The sequence below is a fragment of the Myotis lucifugus genome, unplaced genomic scaffold, assembly GCF_000147115.1.
Source record: "Myotis lucifugus unplaced genomic scaffold, Myoluc2.0 scaffold_125, whole genome shotgun sequence".
In the NCBI taxonomy this organism is placed as follows: domain Eukaryota; kingdom Metazoa; phylum Chordata; class Mammalia; order Chiroptera; family Vespertilionidae; genus Myotis; species Myotis lucifugus.
The window spans coordinates 83,182-103,781 of record NW_005871173.1 but is presented as its reverse complement, the minus strand read 5'-3'; the positions used below and the strand labels follow the sequence as shown (position 1 = coordinate 103,781).

Here is a 20,600-nt window from a genome sequence, read left to right as displayed (position 1 = left end):
TGTGTGTACACAGGGTTCAAGATCACAGAATATACCTTGAGAACCAGCCCTTGCCTTGGGACGGCTTTATCCACCATCTGGGACTATCTCAGGCCATGGCTGTGGCATTTCCAGCGAGCCTGAGGGTGCTCAATGGTGGGTGTGTCCCAACCGGAGTAAAGAGTTATCTGTGCCATCGGCTGTTCCTTTAAACTTTTCCACTTCAGTTTTATTGGTGTGACTGGGTATCTAGCAATTATGCATTTTAAACCCTAGGATATGCATTTAGTGTTTTAGAGTAAAATGCTGTAGCTATTTTTTTGTGACATACAAGGTTTTGAGAGATTCTTCTCCAAGAGGACAAAGCATCTAGGCTGCCCACTTGTTCTGAGACTAAAAGTATTAATGATGAATGACGACCTGGCTTGCTCCTGGCATGGGATAGGTGATTTTCTCTTCTCCTTGGCCAAAGACTAAATCTTACATGCTGTTGATTTCCTCAATGGCTATTTGTCACTAAGGGATTCTAAGATTCTAGCAGATGTGTAGATCTGCTGATAAAGTGATGATACGCCAGTAATGTTTCAAAGTAGGTTTGCTTTCTTCTTATATTACTGGTTTCAGTCTGACACCCAAAACTTCTTTCACCTTAATTGATGTGCATATGATTGCCCTGTTATTACAAAGTTAAAAATGATAAAAATATTTTAGTCTGCTAACATTTTTATAATTTTGGATAATAAGCATACACTTGTCTATGCAAAATGGCTCCTATCTATCTATCATCACCTATCTATCTATCTAAGGAATGTTGTGTGTATGTGTTTAATTATTCATCTTCAGTAAGCTCTTTTCACCTTCTTCCTTTATTAATATTCATTGGTCAAAACATTATAAAACATCTTCTTACATCAAATACAATCAGGTTTCCCTAAAAATGCAGAGGTTTATGAATAAAAAATAAATTTAGTCTTGGTTACTTGTATGAATCCATGGAGTGGGAGTGGGTGGGCACTGCAATGTAAATTATGACACTCAGAACAGTGCTTACTCAGTAATCACAAAATAGACACACATGTCAGTTGTTCTTTATTTGTTGCAAGTAAATGAAATGTATTTTTTTAGTGTTTTTAATCTTTGTTGTTGAAAGTATTACATAGGTCCCCTTTTCTCCTCCATTGACCTCTTCTAGCCTATCCCTATCCCCTACCCTAGGCCTTCACCACCCCATTATTTGAGTCCATAGGTTATGCATATATGCATACAAGTTCTTTGGTTGATCTCTTCCCACCTACCCACCCTCCCTCACCTTCCCTCTGAGATTCCACAGTCTGTTCCATTGATTTTAGATGCCAAGAAGTGAGATCTATTAAAAAGATTCTGGGTGCATCAGGGTATGGAGGGATATGCTGACTGGGCAGAAAGGAATTAACTCAGCAGACCTGGTTGCTCAAACCCTGCACATTTCAAATAAAGCCATGTCTGAAAGAATGGCCTTGACTTGCTCCTGTGAGCTAACCTCTGAGCACTTGGAAGATGACACCTGAAAAGAGTGTTTTGTCTACCGGAGGCCTTGGGCCATGTTGCTCCTCTTTGATAAGTTTACCTTAATGATGTGTTTTATGGTGAACACCTGCTTGGGGGGGAACAGGGATGGGGAAGAGATGGAGCTGGAGAAGCTGAAGTCGGTATGGAAGCATGGGAAATTAAGCACGTCCCTGCGCAATTCCAGGGAGGGGACAGGCCACTCACCTCTGAAAGCTCGCACATGGTTTCTTCCGAGCTTCGCTCCATGGTCTTTCACCTGTGCTGATTCCAACCCGTGTCCTGTCACTGTAATAATATAACAATGTGTCTAGTAGAATGGCAGACATTTAAGCTGATTAGTCAATATTATTTTATATTGATATTAAATTTCAAAACCACATTTATAGATTTGTGCATTATTCAGAAAATGAATTAATGTTCATTTTTATACTAAGCTTCCTGCCTAACAAGGTGGCTCAAAGAATAATAAACCTGGGCTCAAATCTAGTCATTTACTTGGGTGTGATCTAGGTCAATGCTTAACCTCTCTGAGATTGATTCCTTGCTTTTAAAGAGGGGGTGATACTCCCATACACGGTGGTTATGAATATTAAATGAGATACCAGTAACTTTTACAAGCCCTCAGCATAGTGCTTGGCACATTGAGGCATTCAACAATATATTATTCATCCTTTCCTACTCTTCTTTCTCCTTCTCTTCCCTCTTTCATCCCTATCAAAACATCTACTAAATTAGAATGTATAAATGTCTAAGCCACAGAAACATCTAGTAAACATTGGAATTTATAAATGTAGTCTGTAATAGTAGCCATATTCACTTTATGTGCCAACAGTTTTTATTTCATATACAATATTTTAAGTGTGAGAATTAAAAAAAATATTTTATGCCAAATAGCTAATATCTATGTCTGATATTTCTTTTTCATAAAAATTATTTTCTTAATCCTTCCACCCTAATTAATATAATTGTTTCTAGGGGCATAAAATCAACATGTCGAATGGCAAACATGGCCATCCTTCGATGAATAAAAATATGAAAATAGATGAGGGGAAGGGTTAAATATGTATTGGTGTTTATAGACTAGTAAAGTGACACAAGTTATTCACACACACGTTAAAGAATATTTTCCCCAAATGCAGGAAATAGTAAAAATTATGTCAGATACCTGGATATTCAAATATTTCATAAAGTTCAAGGAGAAACATTTGATCTCTTTTAAGTCCTAAGAGAAAGGAAGTGAATCTCATTACATGTCATTAAAGGGGCTGCATAGCAACAATAAAGGGACAGGAGAAGAAAGAGAGAAAAATGCTGTAACATCTGCTCCAATCAGGAGTTAACACCAAGGTATAGTCTGGCACAGAGCATGTGCATTTTCCCCGAGTTGCTAGAGACTTTTAGAGACCAGGCAACCCTCTTAGAGCCAGAACTAGAGTTTAAGCCTAGTTTGAGGAGAGCTTCTAGAAGGGGAAGCCACAGAGGCAAGTACCTCTTTCTCCTTTCCTTCTCTCCCATCTCCGTCTCCCTCACCCAGTCAGGAGGCTCCATTCTCCTAATGACCTCAGATTCAGCGTGAATATCTGTAGAGTATCTGAATGTGACTGACAGGGCCAAGAGGAAGAGAATTTTTCCAAACACTTTACCAAAAAAAGTTTTTCATAATTTTATCTTAATAAAAAAAAAGATAATTGTGCTCTTGAAAAGTGCCTTATAGATCTCTATCTAGTGCCCGAAACTGCAAATTAGTGAGCAACAAAACCACATTATCTTTATTTTCCATTAACTCAGACTCCAATAAATTGCCCTCCTTTCTGAATCTCCCTCTTGGCTTCCAGGACCATGACCTGAATCTACCACGGTAATCAGATTGGCGCCATAAGTGCTTACATATGTGACAGGAGAGACATGTTAGCTGGGAGGTTTTCTATTATAACATTGCATACACACAAAAAAGTATGATATAACATTGCCACACACAAAACAGTATGAGCAGCCACAATAGTACAGGTCTCCTCTAACTGATCATTTGTTATCTAATCTAATAAAAGAGAATTGAGTACCTCCGCCACACCCACAAGCCACACCCACAAGCCTCGCCCACCAGCCAATCAGGAGCAGATATACAAATTAACCCAACTAAGATGGCGGCGGCCATGGAGCTGGAGCGAGCAGAAGGCTTGGGTTGTCCCTGGCGATGGAGAAAGCCAAGCTTCCCGCCAGCCCTGCCGGCCCTGAGCTCCGCTCAAGGCTACAAAGTTTCAATTATAGAAGATAAATAAATCCCAGATACCTGCTTCCAGCCCGCAGCTGTGGCCAGCCTGAAAAAGGCCCTCAGCCCCTCACTCAGGCTGGCCAGGAACCCCAGAGGGACCCCCACCCTGATCCAGGACACCCTTCAGGGCAAACCAGCCAGCCCCCACCCGTGCACCAGGCCTCTATCCTATATAATAAAAGGGTAATATGCAAATTGACCCTAACAGCAGAATGACTGGGAATGACTGGTCACTATGACACACACTGACCACCAGGGCGCAGATTCTCAATGCAGGAGCTGCCCCCTGGTTGTCAGTGCACTCCCACAGGGGGAGCTCTGCTCAGCCACAAGCCAGGCTGACAGCTGCCAGCACAGCAGTGGTGGCAGGAGCCTCACCGCCTCCTCAGCAGCGCTAAGGATGTCCGACTGCAGCTTAGGCCTGCTCCCCGCTGGCAAGTGGACATCCCCCGAGGGCTCCCAGGCTGCCAGAGGGATGTCTGACTGCCAGCTTAGTCCCAATCCCCCGGGGAGCGGGCCTAAGCCAGCAGGTGGACATCCTCCGAGGGGTCCCAGACTGCGAGAGGATACAGGCTGGGCTGAGGGACCCCCCGGAGTGCACAAATTTTTGTGCACTGGGCCTCTAGCTGTAAATAATGCTTTAAGCAAAAAGGGATAGCAAAGCTTGTTCAGCTTGTTCAATCATTAGTAGGACTTTTTTATTCTCATGTAATTTTTGATAAATGGAGGAGTTGTTTTTGTTTTGTTTTGTGTTTTGGTTTCACACAATACTTATGTGCAATTGGATAGTGCTTGTAGAAATATAAAGATCATTCACTAGTTGGGCCGATGTGCTTGGTGGTTGAGTGTTGACCTATGAACCAGGAGGTCACAGTTCAATTCCCTGTCAGGCACGTGCCCCAGTTACAGGCTTGATCCCCAGTAGGGGGAGTACCAGAGGCAGACAATCAATGATTCTCTCTCATCATTGATGTTTCTATCTCTTTCTCCCTCTCCCTTCCTTTCTGAAATCATATATATAATTCATTAGTGTGTATTTTTGGCAATTCTTTGCAGTAGGTTGGCCAGAGGTTTATTTTCTCCCTCTTTTACATGTTAATGTATTAAATAAAAAATTGATTACATAATGCTAGATCCTGTAATTCAGTGTGCTTAAAATATAAAACCTATATATTACTAATTAAATTGACATAAGCGTTTTTATTTTAAATGGACATATTTTTCCCTAATTTCTGTGGTTTTTTAAATTTTGTTTTATTGCTTAAGGTATTACAAAGAGTATTACATATGTCTCCTTCTTTTTTCCCCCCTTGACCTTCCCCTGGCCTCCCCTACCCCCCAGTGGCTTGTGTCCATTGGTTATGCTTATATGCATGCATACAAGTCCTTCGGTTGATCTCTTAACGCCCCCCCAACCCTCCCCAGCCTTCCCGCTGTAGTTTGACAGTCTGGTCGATGCTGCTCTGCCTCTATTTTGTGTGTTGATAGCCCTCAGACTGCATCTCCTCACTTTGTGTAGGAAGACACTGTGGGAAATTTTTCAGAAACAACTCATATTTCCCACAAAAAGAGAGATTTTGGCATTATGATTTTATTTGTGCCTATCTCCTCCCTAAGATTCCAAAAGATATTTGTAAATACCCCTGCTGAGTGCATTTTAGTCACTAACCACATATTTACTGGCAACTAGTGCTGAGCACTGTGCCCGGTACTAAGTATATAAAGATAAATTCGACTTCTCACGATCTGAGTCACTAGGGACACAGGTTTGTAATAGCTAACTATAAAAGAATGTGATCCTTGTCATCTGAACAGCATACCTGGGACAGAAGAAGTAGTTACTTCTAATTGAATAACTGAAAAAGATTACATATAAACTGAGTGATGAAAACTGACCAGGAATTTGCTAAGAAGAAAAAGAGGAAAGTAAAGGTATTCTAGGTATTTGTGTTCAAATAAAATCATCTACTCTTCTTTCCCATGCACAGACTGAAAAATTCATTCATTCATTCCTTCAACAAGTATTTAACGAGTTCCTACTGAGACCAAGGAATTCAGAAACAAGATACTTCTAGGTCTGTGTTGTGTGAGAGTCTGTGATTGCCTAGAACCCAGAAACCATTTTTCTTTGCCATATATATATATCACATTTAAAGATCCATTAAGAGAAAATTACATTCTTTCAGTTAGCCTACAGCACACAATGAGTGCCTACCATATGCTCAACAGTGTTTAGGAGAGAACACTTACGGAAGGATTGAAGGGTTGTGCCCATCCAGGCACAGTTTCTTAAAGGCCAGAGAAGTTGGGATTGAGTTTGGTGATTGGCCATAGATAGGAACAAAAGAGAGAGAGGAGGAAAAGAGGCCTGGATGCCAGGCAAGCTGGTCAAAGAGGTTTTGGGAGGAGCAGATCCAGGGGACAATGATACCAGCAAAGCTGAAACCAGAAACGCTAGTGGGCTGCGGAACTGCTCAGTGGTCACTGCTGGTGTGAGGGCTGCTCCCAGGAGCTGGGCAGGAGCAGCTGGCGGGGAAGGAAGCAGTGAGCATGGTAGAGGAGAAACAGGACAGGCAGGAATGAGGTCCAGAGAAAATGTCCTGCAGAGTGGCAGAGGCCTGTGTATATTTAAGGCAAAATGGACGTGTGGATGCAATTTATTGCTTTTGGGGATCAAATGTCTTGGCATATTTATTATTTCATGAAAATTCTCCACTTCAATTTTTTTAAATATATTTTCAGGTTAACACAATCTGTGAAAAACTTTATTTGTATTTGTTCACTGAATATATTACATATGTAAGAACTTTTTCCTCATTTTCAACTGTTTTTAAATTTTAAGATGCAAATGGACATTTGCAATGATAAGTAGGCCATATTTCTAATGATTATGTATAGCTCACACAATAATTTTGATTCTTATTACATGGAATAGTTTTCATTGCAATGGCTCATTTTATCCTGAATAATTTTATTTATATGCTTAGAATATAAAGTCACTATTACATTTTTGCTACATAAATAATAAGCAATGTCAACAGTGGAATTTAAAAGAGAATGATTACCAATGAAAACTGTTATTTTTGAACATGTATTTCACAGCATGAGAACAAAATGTATTCAGCCCTTCAATTTATAAAGGGAGAGAAATGTGTTTAAAATTGGAATTGCACCATTCAGAGAATAATTCATGCAGTCATAAGAGAAATGTAAATGCTTCATGTCAGTGGGTAGCGAAAAAAGTCACATTTCAATAAAACACTTGGCTACATAAAAACCTCTTCTTTTAAAGAGAGAAAATGGAAAGTCAGGAATCCAGCAGCAGGCCTTTAACATGACTCAGAATCAGAAAACTACAGAGATTGAACCCAGGTGATACATAGAAAAAAACATTGTTCTCTGAGAAATCTGATGAGCATCATCACTTCTTTACTTTCTTCTGAGCCAAGACAGACCTTAGTTCAAGGTCAATGAACCCCAGCATATTACATATTTTAATGACCTTCATAAACAATAAGACCCTCTATGAATTGTAAGTGGGCGTTGATTTCTTTTTCCAGTGGGGCTGATGCTTTTGCCCTGGTTAGTCTGTACTCTTGCACTTAGGATCCTCTGAGTTCAAAGCCACACGGTGAGAAAAGGTTTGCCAGGCTGTGAAACAGAACACAGCCAGCTGACCCGCCAGAGGTGAAAGCTGTGCCCTTGCCTGTGCTAGCAGGGCTCCCACTGCAGGTCACTGAGCTGGGAGTTCACCTAGAGAGAGTGTCCTCTGGAGGTCGGCACCTGGTTCAAACCCAGAAGTACCAGTATGCTCGCTCAGTGAAGTGGGAAGATGGTTCAGTTTAGCTGCAGCACCTCCTGCTCCCCTTTTAGGCCCTGCTGTAATGTCTCCCATCTTTTGCACTGAGAGTGCCCTCTTTCCCTTCCCTTATTCCACACAGCCCATCCTGGACGAAATCCCTTTCTGGGAAGATGCTTGTATGTGTGTGAAAGCCCCAGCATCAAGTCTCCCGTAGTTTTTGAATGTTAAGTTTGTCTCCAAAGGATTGTTTTTCTCCTTACAGCTATCAAAAGGTAATTGCCAATCATATCCAAAGTAAATCATTTAGGTATTTTAGAAATCTCCCTACAAATTTCACCACAGTGAGTAGCAAAGGTCTGACAGAAAGAGACAGGCAGTTTTTGCATTTATTCTTTTTTTTCACTTTACAGCGGAAACCCGCACTGGTGGTAGAAGATCTTTTTGAGGACATGAAAGATGGTGTTAAGCTGCTTGCTCTCCTGGAAGTCCTGTCGGGGCAGAAACTGGTAAGAATTTTTTCTGTGACCAGACTCATCGAATTCTTCCCATCTGGAATTGGCGGCGGTGGAGTTGGGAGTGGAAGGGACTCTGCCTACATAAGATAAAGTTTTTCTCTCGTAGTCAGTAAGATGCAGGAAACACTAGTCTATTGGTCACTTCTGGGAGCAAGGAATACATCCCTTTCTTGTTCCTTCACACCTTTAGTAGGTTTAAAACAGTGTATACAGCAACCTTAGCACTAAGAGCAGAGACCTCCTCAGTAGTCAGTCAATCATGGTTAACTCTTGCGTCCGTGTGGTACCCAGGCAGCTTGGTTGTACAGGGACATCTACCTCACTTGTTAGCGAGTGTTAGCTGGCCATGTGGAAAGGAGTGTTGGTCCATTCCGGTGTGTTTATATTGCCCTTTGTTGAAAAGTGAGATGAAATCAACGCGGCAATTTTTCATAAGCTTGTGGCCACCCTCCAACACCAGTGCTTTGTCACAGGAACAGCACGTTCTGAATCATTTGCTTTCAGACACAGCGAAAGCGGCAGAGTGCAAAACAACACTGACAGTGAGCGCTACGTTTTTCCTCCAGTACTCAAATCATAAAATATTTTTTTCTGGATTATATTTATTTTTATTTCAGAGTGATAGAGAAATAAGTAGTTTGCAAACATAAGCTATTATAAATGCTGTTTACCATGATTAGAGAAAGGAGCTCAGGAAACGGTCTTCATCATGTTGTATACAAAGGGTTCAAAATTGGGAGTACTTATCTTTTTCTGTATCTATTGCATCTTGACAGGTGCTACACAATCATTATTTCTTGGGTAACTTAGTGGTGTGTTTTTTTTATTGCTTTTGCCTGAACATAAAATTTCTAGTTAATGTTGTGAAGAGAGTCCTCAAAATAGCTTTTGGAAGAGGTTGTTTATTGAAACATACAAACTGATAGTAATGTTGTGTAAGTCATTTTCTAGTTTGATTCCTAGCAGATGCTTCCCGGGGCCCGGATGCCATCTCTGCTCACGTCTGATTTCAGCCACGCAGTGGCGGCATTACCCAGGCCCCCCACCAGCATCGGATCTCAAGCACTGGTAGCATATCTCTGGGATTCTGCCCTCCGGACTTATCAGAGCCACAGATTGCACCAGGCAGCCCTCAAGTATAGGAGAATTAACGGTCCCCGAGGACCCTCAACCAATGGCAGTAGGAGTTCGTGAATAAATGCTCCAGCCGGGCACTTGCAGGAGGAATGGTTCTGAGGCCGATTTACAGATCTCATAGAGCGCCCAGTGGGACCCCCAGGGGAACTGAGCCCAGTTGCCCACAGTGGGACCCTCCAGAGCACACCCTTTGTTAGCTTTTCCCACTTCCTTGTTTCACTTTTCACGAATCCTCACTCTTGCTTCCTGGGATCATCTCCCCAATAAACTACAGGCAGCCAAGTCCTTTCCTCAGGCTCTGCTTTGGGGGAAATCGAACAAGACACATGAACAGCCAGTTTGGAAGATACAGATGTATGCATGAACTACATACGCTGATAAGTGTTAGGGTGTAAGAGGCATTGAACTGAAATACATACTCCCTTGATTGCCACATATAGCTGGTCATGTGTATATATCCTCCTGAATTATGCTGTTTCCTAGAAGGCTGAAGGAAACCTTATTACAATTCAAATGGATGTATTTAAGAAGTATACTATTCTAAGTGCCAATATAATTCTGCCATTGTACATTAGCATAGGTCAAAACAGACATAACCTGAAAATAACCCAGTTACTTCAAAAGGAGAGGAGTTACATGGCACATAATATAGCTGTCAAAATGAATGAAATATAGTGACAGGCAACGACTTCGATGAACCTTAGGAATAAAATATTATGTGGAAAAATAAGTCTCAAAAGATTAATGCAGTGATAACCTTTATATAAATGTAAAAACTAAAAAAATATTATTTTTAATAATGCATATACATGAAATGAATTTATATAAAAGAAAGGCATTGGACTAGATTTAGGGTGATGGTTGCCATAGATGTAGGAAGGCAGATAGATGAATGAACTGAATGATGGCATTATTGGCTTTCATACCTAATTTCTGGATCCTGGCTTTGTTCAGTTGGCAGGTTTATAGGTGCTTTTTACATTATAAAAAAATAACTAATTAAATAAATAACTAGCGCTAGCTGGTTTGGCTCAGTGGATAGAGTGTGGGCCTGCAGACCAAAGGGCACGTACCTTGCTTGCAGGTTCTCCCTGGCCGGGCCCTGGTCAGGACACACGCAGGAGGCAACCAATTGATGTGTTTCTCTCACTTCAATGTTTCTCTCTGTCTTTCCCTCCCTCTTCCACTCTCTCTAAAAGATCAAAGGAAAAATATCCTCGGGTGAGGATTAAAAACAAACAACAAGGAAATAAATGGGCCATGTGTGGATCAATGGTAGGACTATGTCATGTATAACAGAGGTTCCAAAGTAAAGAATAAATAAAAGTCAAAAATGTAAAAAGTAAATTTTCTATTTAAATATTTGTTTAGAATATCATACAATTGTTTGCCTAGTACACTATAATCGGGAAGTAAAAGGTACTCGGTTTGAGCTGCAATGGGAGATCAGTTAGGGTCTGGTGTCACGGAAAGGAAACAGTTTACCAGCTATGCGATAATGGAGATATTACTTCACCTCAATTATCCACTTGGTTCCTATCAATGTAAAGGAGGCTAATCCTATCTCCATTATTTAAATTATTTTGAGTTTTAAAATTAGCATTGTGGTCCATAGAAAGCACATGATAATTTTAGTAACTCAGACATAAGTAATCAGAACATACATTTGTGTAGATAATATTTTCAATCTCACAATCCTACATTTTAACCTTGGCCTGTATATTTTGATCATCTAAATCTAGAAATGTTATAACATTGTCAATAACCTTTCATGTCAGTGTAACTGAAAAAAAAAATGGTGAGTTACCAAGAGTACCTTTTCAAAGGCTTAATTTTTTTTAGAGTAGTTTCAGATTTACAACAAATTTACAAGAAAAGTACAGAGATTTCCTGTATACCCCAGGCCCTCACATAAAGGCTACTTTTCATATAAATAGTAGAGGCCCGGTGCACAGATTCATGCACCATTGGGTCCCTCGGCCTGGCACGTGCCCTCTCGCAATCCGGGACCTCTTGGGGAATGTTGGAGAGCTGGTTTTGGCCCAATCCCCGCAGGCCAGGCCGAAGGACCCCACCAGTGCACAGATCTGTGCACCAGGCCTCTAGTATGTATATAAGATCTTTGGTTAATCTATCCCTGCCCTTCCCCCTCCCCCCTTCCCTCTGAGATTTATCAGTTTGTTCCATGTCTCCATGCCTGTGTGTTAAGCATCTGCCCCCTGGTGGTCAATGTGCATCACAGTTACTGGCTGGTCAGCTGGTCGCTTAGGCTTATATATATATAGATTTCCTACTTTATAGGATGACAGTGTCAGTAGACAGCATAGGAATTTTGTGAATTTCCATTCTAAGACACAGTGTCAGTAGACAGCATAGGAATTTTGTGAATTTCCAGTCTAAGACATACAGAAACCTGAAAGGCCTTTATTGAGTATATCAGTAAACTTTTAAGGTGCTGTGTGGATAATGCCCCTTCATATACCTGCCCATCTTTATAGAAATTAAGTAATGCTGGTTGTTCTTGAATATTCTCCAAGAGTGTTTAAATACACTTAAATATATCTTATAAGTCTTTCTTTATCTTTTATTGAGCCATCTCCTGAATGTGTGCATTTTGATCTATTCCTATTCTCCTTTCATAGCCGTGTGAACAAGGACGCCGTATGAAGCGGATCCACGCTGTGGCTAACATCGGCACTGCGCTGAAGTTCCTTGAAGGAAGGAGGGTAAGAGAGGCAAAACCAAAACACTTGAAGAAGAAGGTGTGGGCATACAGATGTTTTCAATATTGGCTGCAGAGTGAAAACTCTGCATGTGATCTACACACACAGGCAGTATTATTGTAAAAATAATTTTAGATGTACAGAAAAGTGCCAAAAAGGGGTACAGTGATTTCATGTCTATGCTTCATGCACCTCCCTCTAACAACTTATACATAGTACATTACAGAGTACAGTTATCAAAATACGGAACTTCAAGTTGGTCTGATACTATGAACTAAAAGCATAGACAATAGTCTGATTTCACCCGTTTTCCTCCAATGTCTTATTTCTCTTCAGGATACAACGAATCACACACCTTGCATTTGACCCTTTGTCCCTTCCACTCTATGTTACTTGTTCATTCTTTCCTAGTCTTTCATAACTTTGACACTTTTGATAACTGGGGGGTCAGTTATCTTGAAAAATGCTTCTCAATTTTATGATTATATTGAAGTGATGCATATTTTCCAAGAATTCCAAGGAGGTGATATATTCTTGTCTGTGCATCATATTAGTGGATATAGGATACTGATAAGTCTCATTGCTGGTCATGTTAATCCTGATCAATGGTAAGGACATTTGCTGTGTTTCTTTTATGGTAAAATTATTATTTTCTCTTTATATTATAACTGAGAAAGAACTTAAGGGAGGTCATTGACATCAGGCTAATATTCTGTTTATTCTTAAACTTTGCTCACTAATTTTAGCATTGATTATCTTCAGTAATTATTTCTGTGCTGTTTGCCTAATGGTGATTTTATATTTCCCTCATTTTTAATGTAAGAAATTATTTTCTTTTTTCCTCCAATTAATTATTCAGTTACTTATTTTAGCACAAACTCGTGGATATTTATTTTATTCTATAGTTTTAATTTATTAGTTTGTTCAAATTTTGGCCATTAAGCTTCTTCAGTCTGGCTCCTGCGTATCTTGTATTTTCCTGCCCCAGTCCTTCTCTAAGGAAGCTTGGGCCCTTTAATTAGCAAATGGCATTTAGAAACGCAGGTTTGAGTGCTAGGTGTGCTCATTGCTACTGAGGTTTCACCTCTCCCAGGCCCTCCAACAGACAGATCTAGAAAATATGTGTACCAACCTGGGGATATCCCTCTCACGCGCTCACTCACTTCTCCCATATACATGTGTATAAATCATTATTTCAAACTGATACTTCTATATAGATGTGTATAAACCATTATTTCAAACTGATATTTCAACTCAGCACCACAGGTTTATTCTAGTTTTCCATGCGTGTTTGTTTCTGCTTTCTCTTATAATGAGAATCTGGCTGTCATCTACAATATACTCACTTATTTTTCAACCCTATTATGCACATAAAATAGTTTCAGAATTGCTGGCCCATGTCCTTGTGAGAAACAGATTGACTAACTGGAGAACAGTATTTGCGTGCAGTTCGCTTGGTCCTTATCATTACAATATCCAGTCCAAAAACTGCTTCTAAATTTACTTAGGTTGCTTCTGTTCTTCCTGTCCCTTTTAGTGTTACTCATTGAAATAGAGTTATATCCCATTTTTCAGAACCTCCCCCCAACACACACATTCTAGTTGACTAATTTGGGGGCGGGGGATGGGGGTGGAATGAGATCGTTACTATGATTCTATTAGTAAGAGCAAAAGTTATACTTAGAGAAGTGTCTTCCTCATCCTTATTTCTCCATTATCATTCTTTCCCTTGCATTTCCTTTCACATGTCTAGGTAACTAGTCTCCCTAGCTTCTCATTTATCATGCTTGTATTTCTTTTGCACAGATGAGCAGATGTTTCTTCATATACCACCTTCTTTTTGACATGAGGGGAGTATGCTATTGATGCACTCTCACACTTTGCTTTTTAAATTTAACAGCATATCCTGGAAACCATCCGAGTCAGTTCATGGACAGCTTCCTTATTCATCTTCGCAGCTGCATAGTATTCCATGGTCTGGATGTACCAGAGTTTATTTAACCACTCTCCTGTGAATGAGCACTTAGGTTACTTCTAATATCATTCAAACAGAAACAGTGATGCAATTAATAAAACAGCTAATGAAATTGTGGCTGAGAATTATTGAGATAGAAGTTTAAGAAGTACTTTATTATTAATTTTGGTCTTTGTTTAGAGATTATAAAAAGGATAAATAGTTCTAATTGTATTCTATGGTGATTGACTGAGATAAAATTCATTTTTCTAGGACTGAGGAAATAACTTTTTTGACACGTGTCTTGAATAGTTAATAATTATCAATGCCCCAAATAGGGAACTAAACACAATCGGTCTCTTTCTACTTTACTACTTCTTGGCTTTCATTTGTCTTTAAAATGTATTCTGCAAATAATGCTCTAAATTTACTTCCTACGTTTTTATTCCCTTTGAACAAATAATGCTGGTTTTCAAAGATTATTTTTTGTATATATCATCTTCTCCCTTTGCCTTTCATGTCAGTCCATGTACAGAGGATCACCGGTTAGTACAATTTTTAGAATTTTTAACTCCCGACTTTTATAGGTAAAAGAGAACATAAGTTTCATGCTATTTGGTAACAAACTTCAAAGTAAGTGCATCTTCTTAAATTATTCATCACAGTTTCTTTTAAGTTCCAGTCAAGTTTTGAATGTAAAGAATAACCTTTTCTTTTTTTTTTCTGTCTGGTATTTTGTTGGTAATCCCTTGCATGATGTCATATTTTTCAATTTAAAGTTTTTAATTTCATTTTGTGGTTAATTTTATTGTGTGCACCTAATGAATGCTCCTGAAATTCCCACTGAAACCATGTGTTTGTTGCTTTTATTATGGCTCACCCTACTTACTCGTGTGTATCACTACACAGGCATGACCAAGTCTTATTGATGTCTAATAAAGTGCACATCATTGCATAATGAAATGGGTTATAATCTCTAGTGCATTGCTAGCACAGTGTTTCTTTTTAAACAGATCAAATTAGTCAACATTAACTCCACTGATATTGCCGACGGCCGACCCTCAATAGTTCTGGGACTGGTGTGGACCATTATTCTCTACTTCCAGGTATTGTGCCAAAGCTCCCTCATTATTGATATAGTGTCATGGAGGGAAGTAATGGTGGGCATTTTAATAATGCTGTCATTTGTCTTACTTTTGAGGTTGATTCTCAAGCTGGCAGAAATCTGACCTTCACGCATACATAGGTTTTTGGTAGCAGAATTTCCTCCTCTTCTCTCTAAAGCAGTTGTACATGTACCTCCCTGAAGAATTCTGGCATAAGTACCCTATCTGAAAAGAGGGCAGGACACAGTGAAGATGAAATATTGCTATAGCAAGCTCAGAACGCTTTTCTTTGTCTGAAAGAGAGCAGGTCTATGCTCCTGTTAGACATTAAGGAGAGAAATTAACTTGCCATCCCATCCAGAATAACAGTTCTAGCCTTCATTTCTTACAATATATTTTTTATTGATTTCTGAGAGGAAGGGAGGAGAGAGAGATAGAAACATCGATGATGAGAGAAAATCATTGATTCGCTGCCTCCTGCACGCCCCACACTGAAAATCGAGCCCACATCCCAGGCATGGGCCCTAACAGGGAATCAAACTGTGACCTCTTGGTTCACAGGTCAGTGCTCAACCACTGAACCACACTGGCCAGTCTAGCCTTCATTTTTTAGAGCAGCTTTATGTTTACAGCAAAATTGAACCTAAGGTACAGAGATTTCCTCTATAACCCTACACCCACACATGCATTGCCACCCCATAATCAACATCCTGGCCAAAGCCATATATTTTTGAGAATTAATGAGCCTATATTGACACATCATTATCAATCAAAGTCTGCAGTTATTATTAGGCTTCCCTTTTGGTGTTGTATATTCCATGAGTTTGGATAACTGTTAGGTTTTATTTATTAATTCGCATGGATTAGAGTGTTTATTACTGTGTATAAGACACAGAGGTGTAGTTCTAAATACAGCAAGAAGTACAAGGAGTAGAACATACATCCATCCTGCCTTTAAAAACTTACCTTTTGTCAACAGTGTTAAGGGAGTTAAGATAAAGCATTCTTTTAAATATATTTTATTGATTTTTTACAGAGAAGAAGGGAGAGGGAAAGGAGAGGGATAGAGAGTTAGAAACATAGATGAGAGAGAAACATCTGTCAGCTGCCTCCTGCACACTCCCTACTGGGTATGTGCCCACAATCAAGGTACATGCCCTTGACCAGAATTGAACCTGGGGTCCTTGAGTCCGCAGGCCGACGCTCTATCCACTGAGCCAAACTGGTTAGGGCAAGATAAAGCATTTTTAGTTGGAAAAGTGAAACATCCAAGGAAATAAGAACAAAGATAATTCCTAAATCTTCGCCCACCTTTGCCGCCCACATAGATCGAGGAGCTGACCAGCAACCTGCCGCAGCTGCAGGCCCTGTCCAGCAGCACGTCCTCCGTGGACAGCACGGTCAGCTCCGAGGCCGCCAGCCCCCCCAGCAAGCGGAAGGTGGCCACCAAGATCCAAGGAAACGCCAAGAAGGCTTTGTTAAAGTGGGTTCAGTACACAGCAGCCAAGTAAGTCCCAGGCGTTGGGTTCCATTTGAAACCCTTGAAGAACGTGAGTTACCAATGCATACCGCGTGCATCTTCCCATGACTGCAAAATTTGAAGAGACATTTGAGTGAATAGCTTTGCTTCAGGTCTTGCTTCACTCTTTCCTTGAGTTAAAATGTAAATACTAATACTCTAGGAAAATGCTGTAATAAAACCAGTTTCCTTCTTCATTTATGTCACTAGGTCTGATTAAGTCATTTAATCCCTACACTTTGATTAGTAGCATGCGGGACAATTCTATTAAAGTCATTGCTTTGGACTTTTGCTCCTCTTAAATAATCTTTACACAAATAAATTTAAGATTTAAACTTGGTTATCTCGTTGTAAGACTATTGGGTTCCCTTTAGTAATAATGTGAACTAAGGTTCACATTTTGAAATATACATGCTATTATTTCCTGAAAGTTCCTAGCAATTTTATTTATTCACTTTATGCTTTGGTTTCATCTTCTAGCTGGAATGTGGATTTCTTTGTCAACTTCAGCTTTATGGCTCAATAATTTGCTTCTAGTTTTGTTTCCTTCTAGGTATAGTGAATTTACGTGTGTGTACATTTATGTAATAATGCTGGGTAGAAAAATACTACTTTGAAAAAGTATCTTTTTGTAGCAATTTCAGTAGAGCTTTCAATTGAGCACAGCAATATTTTATGGTAAGATCTGTTCACATAGAAGCTGTGCTTTTGTATGATTTTCCTAAATGACATGTAAAATGAACTCACTTTCTGTTTTGTTTTGGATGCCTAAATCTAATCTGAATCTTATTCTTCACTTCCGGAAAATAGTTGTAAACAAGCACTTATCATTATAAAATATTGAGGCCCTAAACACAGGGAGTTCTATTTTTAAAGTGTTTGAAAAGCCAAAATAAGGAAAGATAAAAATAAACATAAAGAAGATATAATTAGTGTTACTAAATTATGTAGTTTTTAAGTGAGGAAATGTGGGCAAAGGGAAAATATAGATAGAAAAGTAAGATGGATCCAGAGGCGAATGTATAAATGAATAAATAACAGAACATTCTGCCCAATCTTGGTGAATATTGGCCAGTATGTGAGCTGAAGAAATTATAAATCTACTACCAAAGACAGAAACTCTAAGAGAACTAGGACAGGATTCAAGACTACTTGACAAATACTGAAGTCTTACAAAATTGTTTTTTAAATATTTGTGAGAAAGCCAGTGATTATATCTTATGATGCTATTTTTAGGACAGTGTATTTAATGAAAGCTGAATGAACATTGCTAAAACATAATTTAAAGTAAATCTTAAGTTTACTGAGATAAAAATTAAGGGCATTTATGAACTTTTGATGCTAATCAGTTTATCAGTTAGATATGTTTTATGCTTCAGTTCATGGAAGTTTTGAGAACATAGGGTAAAAAAAGAGAACTGAGTGATGTTATTTCATCTAATGTCTATTATATTATGTCTATTATAACCTGTGCATGTACAACACAATTTGCTTATCACTATTATTTAAAATGTTATTTTTATATACGTTTTTATAATTGACCATTATTTTGCTAGACATTTTAATCTAAACTAGTTTTCTTTAAAATGTGCTTTCAATTGAGTATCTCTATCACTGAAAAATCTAATATAAAAATCTTTAAGTATGGCACTAGAATTTCTACATCTTAACTTCTTACCCTCTAAAATATTGTTTTGCTTAATTTTTCTCAAAACCAGTTAACTAACATAGCTAGCCCCGTATCATTTATTGCTTAAGAGCATTGGATTCTGCGCGAGGCCTTGAGAAAAAATGAATATTATCTATTCAGACTGTGACATCTTTCTATTTTTTTAATCTCATGAAGGCAGACCGGAATAGAAATCAAAGACTTCGGGCGGAGTTGGAGGAACGGGGTTGCCTTTCATTCAGTCATCCATGCTATCCGGCCAGAGCTCGTGGACTTGGAGAGGGTGAGAGGAAGGTCCAACCGAGAAAACCTGGAGGAGGCTTTCACCATTGCTGAAACGGAGCTGGGGATCCCCAGGTTACTAGATCCCGAAGGTACATTCAATAGCGTTTGCTCAACTCTGTAGACTTGTATGTTTTACACACAGAAATTACACATGATTTTCACGACTCTATGAAAGGACCGAAAATTTGAGAAAAGCGTAATATAAATAATATCTCCCTGTACTGATTTTCATTTGGAAAAAATATTTACTGCTATAATTGGGAACAAACTATAGCCCTATTGCTCCAAATGACACTTTTATATCGTGGCTCTATATTTGAGGGGGGGTGGTCTGTATTTGGCCAGATGTAGTTACACAAGCTGGATAGTCACTCGTTATTAAGTGCCCCGTCTGTGTTTTAAATGCTACCCACTCACTGCAATTCTGAAACTTACCTATTTTGTGTATTTTATTAATTAGAAGAATGCCTGAATAGCCAAATAGTATCTCAGGGTTTTGATCAATTAATGTTGAGATTCCAATGAAACAAGTACTACTTTTCTAAAAGCTCTTAAAATGTCATCTTTAAGAATTATACAATTTCTACCATGTATGATTCAGACTACATTTGTCCCCCAAAAATATTTCTAAATGTCAATTATGTTTCTATTCTGCCTTTAGTATAGTGTTTTTGGTAGATTGGCTAGATTTCAAAGCTTGTATCATTATAATCTAATTAACATAAATTAATTTGTTTTTGGTTTTTCCAGATGTTGATGTGGATAAACCAGATGAGAAGTCTATTATGACCTATGTAGCCCAGTTTCTGAAACACTATCCTGACGTCCACAATACAGGCACTGATGGACTAGAGAATGATGTAAGTATTGGCTTTTCTTTAAGTATTGATATGCACTCAATGACAGTAACTCAGATATTTAAGCATGCTGTTTCCAAAAAGTTAAATTGCAATGCCTATTTATATTGAGTAAAGAATAGATATCACCGATTTTGGAGGTGATCAGAGGGAAAGACTTCTCTGATTTGTATGTTGACTATGACAGAAAAGGCAATATTAAGTGCTGGAAATGTAACACTGATAATTTAAAATTGAGGAAAGATATTGGTGTTGGGAAACGTTATTTTAGTAATCTAAGGATGGAAGACATTTCGTATCCATCTCATCATTTGTGCATCTAGATCTTCAATTCACTGTTCTATTCAATCTGATGAAAACTAATTTTGACTTTTAGACTTTATTATATAAATTACTGTTCACATCACACAGGGCAAATCTGTAAAAGTTCTAATTATTCACCATGGTTAGATTTTTTAGCCTTTCAATAGTTTAAATAACATTCACATATTTTCATACTGCTCACATGACATATGCTTATTGTAATAATTAAAAACAAAATTTGAAAAAAAGAATTATCTCTGTTCGACCTTCTACAGAGAATGTATTCTAGAAAATCATTTAATGTGTTAGTGTGATATCCAAACATTTCTCTATGTATTTATAGGCACATATAATATTTTAACAAAAATAGAATCACAGTATACATACAATTTTAAATTTCCTTTTCATTGTACAAAACTTTTCAATGTCATTCTCTCTAGGTCTTCTTATATATGTACAGTAATTTATTTATTCAATTTTAATTTTTGGAAATTTCTGATTTTTTGCTGATATTAACAATGCTTCTGTCAACAATTTTTCAATAAAGCATTGTTTTATAGTTCTGTCTTAGAGATGTACCTCCTAGGCTAAATACTAACAGATTTTTAATGCTTTTTGAAACTTTTTTCTTTTCAAATCCCTTGTAGGAAAGTTTATCCCATTTTATACTTTAGCTAGTTCACCAGAAAGCCTGTTTTCTCAGGCTTTAACAACAATGGATATTACCGTTTTCCTAATTTGTTAAAAGTAGTATTTTTTTATTATGGATAATTTATTATAAGGCAAAACGACACCAGGGAAAGTAACAAATGGAATTTTCAAAATGTGTTGAAAACAATCCCTCTGTCTTTATTGCTTACATCTCATGTAGAGTTTTCAGAGCAGTTTGAGAACACGATGAAGAGCAACAGCAAAAACAAAAGAACAAAAT

General features: G+C 38.5%; 1 protein-coding gene across 1 annotated transcript in view; it reads left to right on the top strand.

Annotated features, from left to right (window-relative positions):
• Nucleotides 1-20,600, top strand: part of LOC102416882 (nesprin-1) — a gene marked incomplete at its 3' end in the record, with an annotated part of 177,120 nt that overhangs the window by 73,789 nt on the left and 82,731 nt on the right. The window contains exons 4-9 of the mRNA XM_023758190.1: nucleotides 8,012-8,107; nucleotides 11,896-11,979; nucleotides 14,944-15,036; nucleotides 16,365-16,543; nucleotides 18,402-18,598; nucleotides 19,260-19,369. Coding sequence (XP_023613958.1) covers nucleotides 8,012-8,107; nucleotides 11,896-11,979; nucleotides 14,944-15,036; nucleotides 16,365-16,543; nucleotides 18,402-18,598; nucleotides 19,260-19,369 — 759 coding nt within the window. The remainder of the gene's footprint in view (nucleotides 1-8,011; nucleotides 8,108-11,895; nucleotides 11,980-14,943; nucleotides 15,037-16,364; nucleotides 16,544-18,401; nucleotides 18,599-19,259; nucleotides 19,370-20,600) is intronic.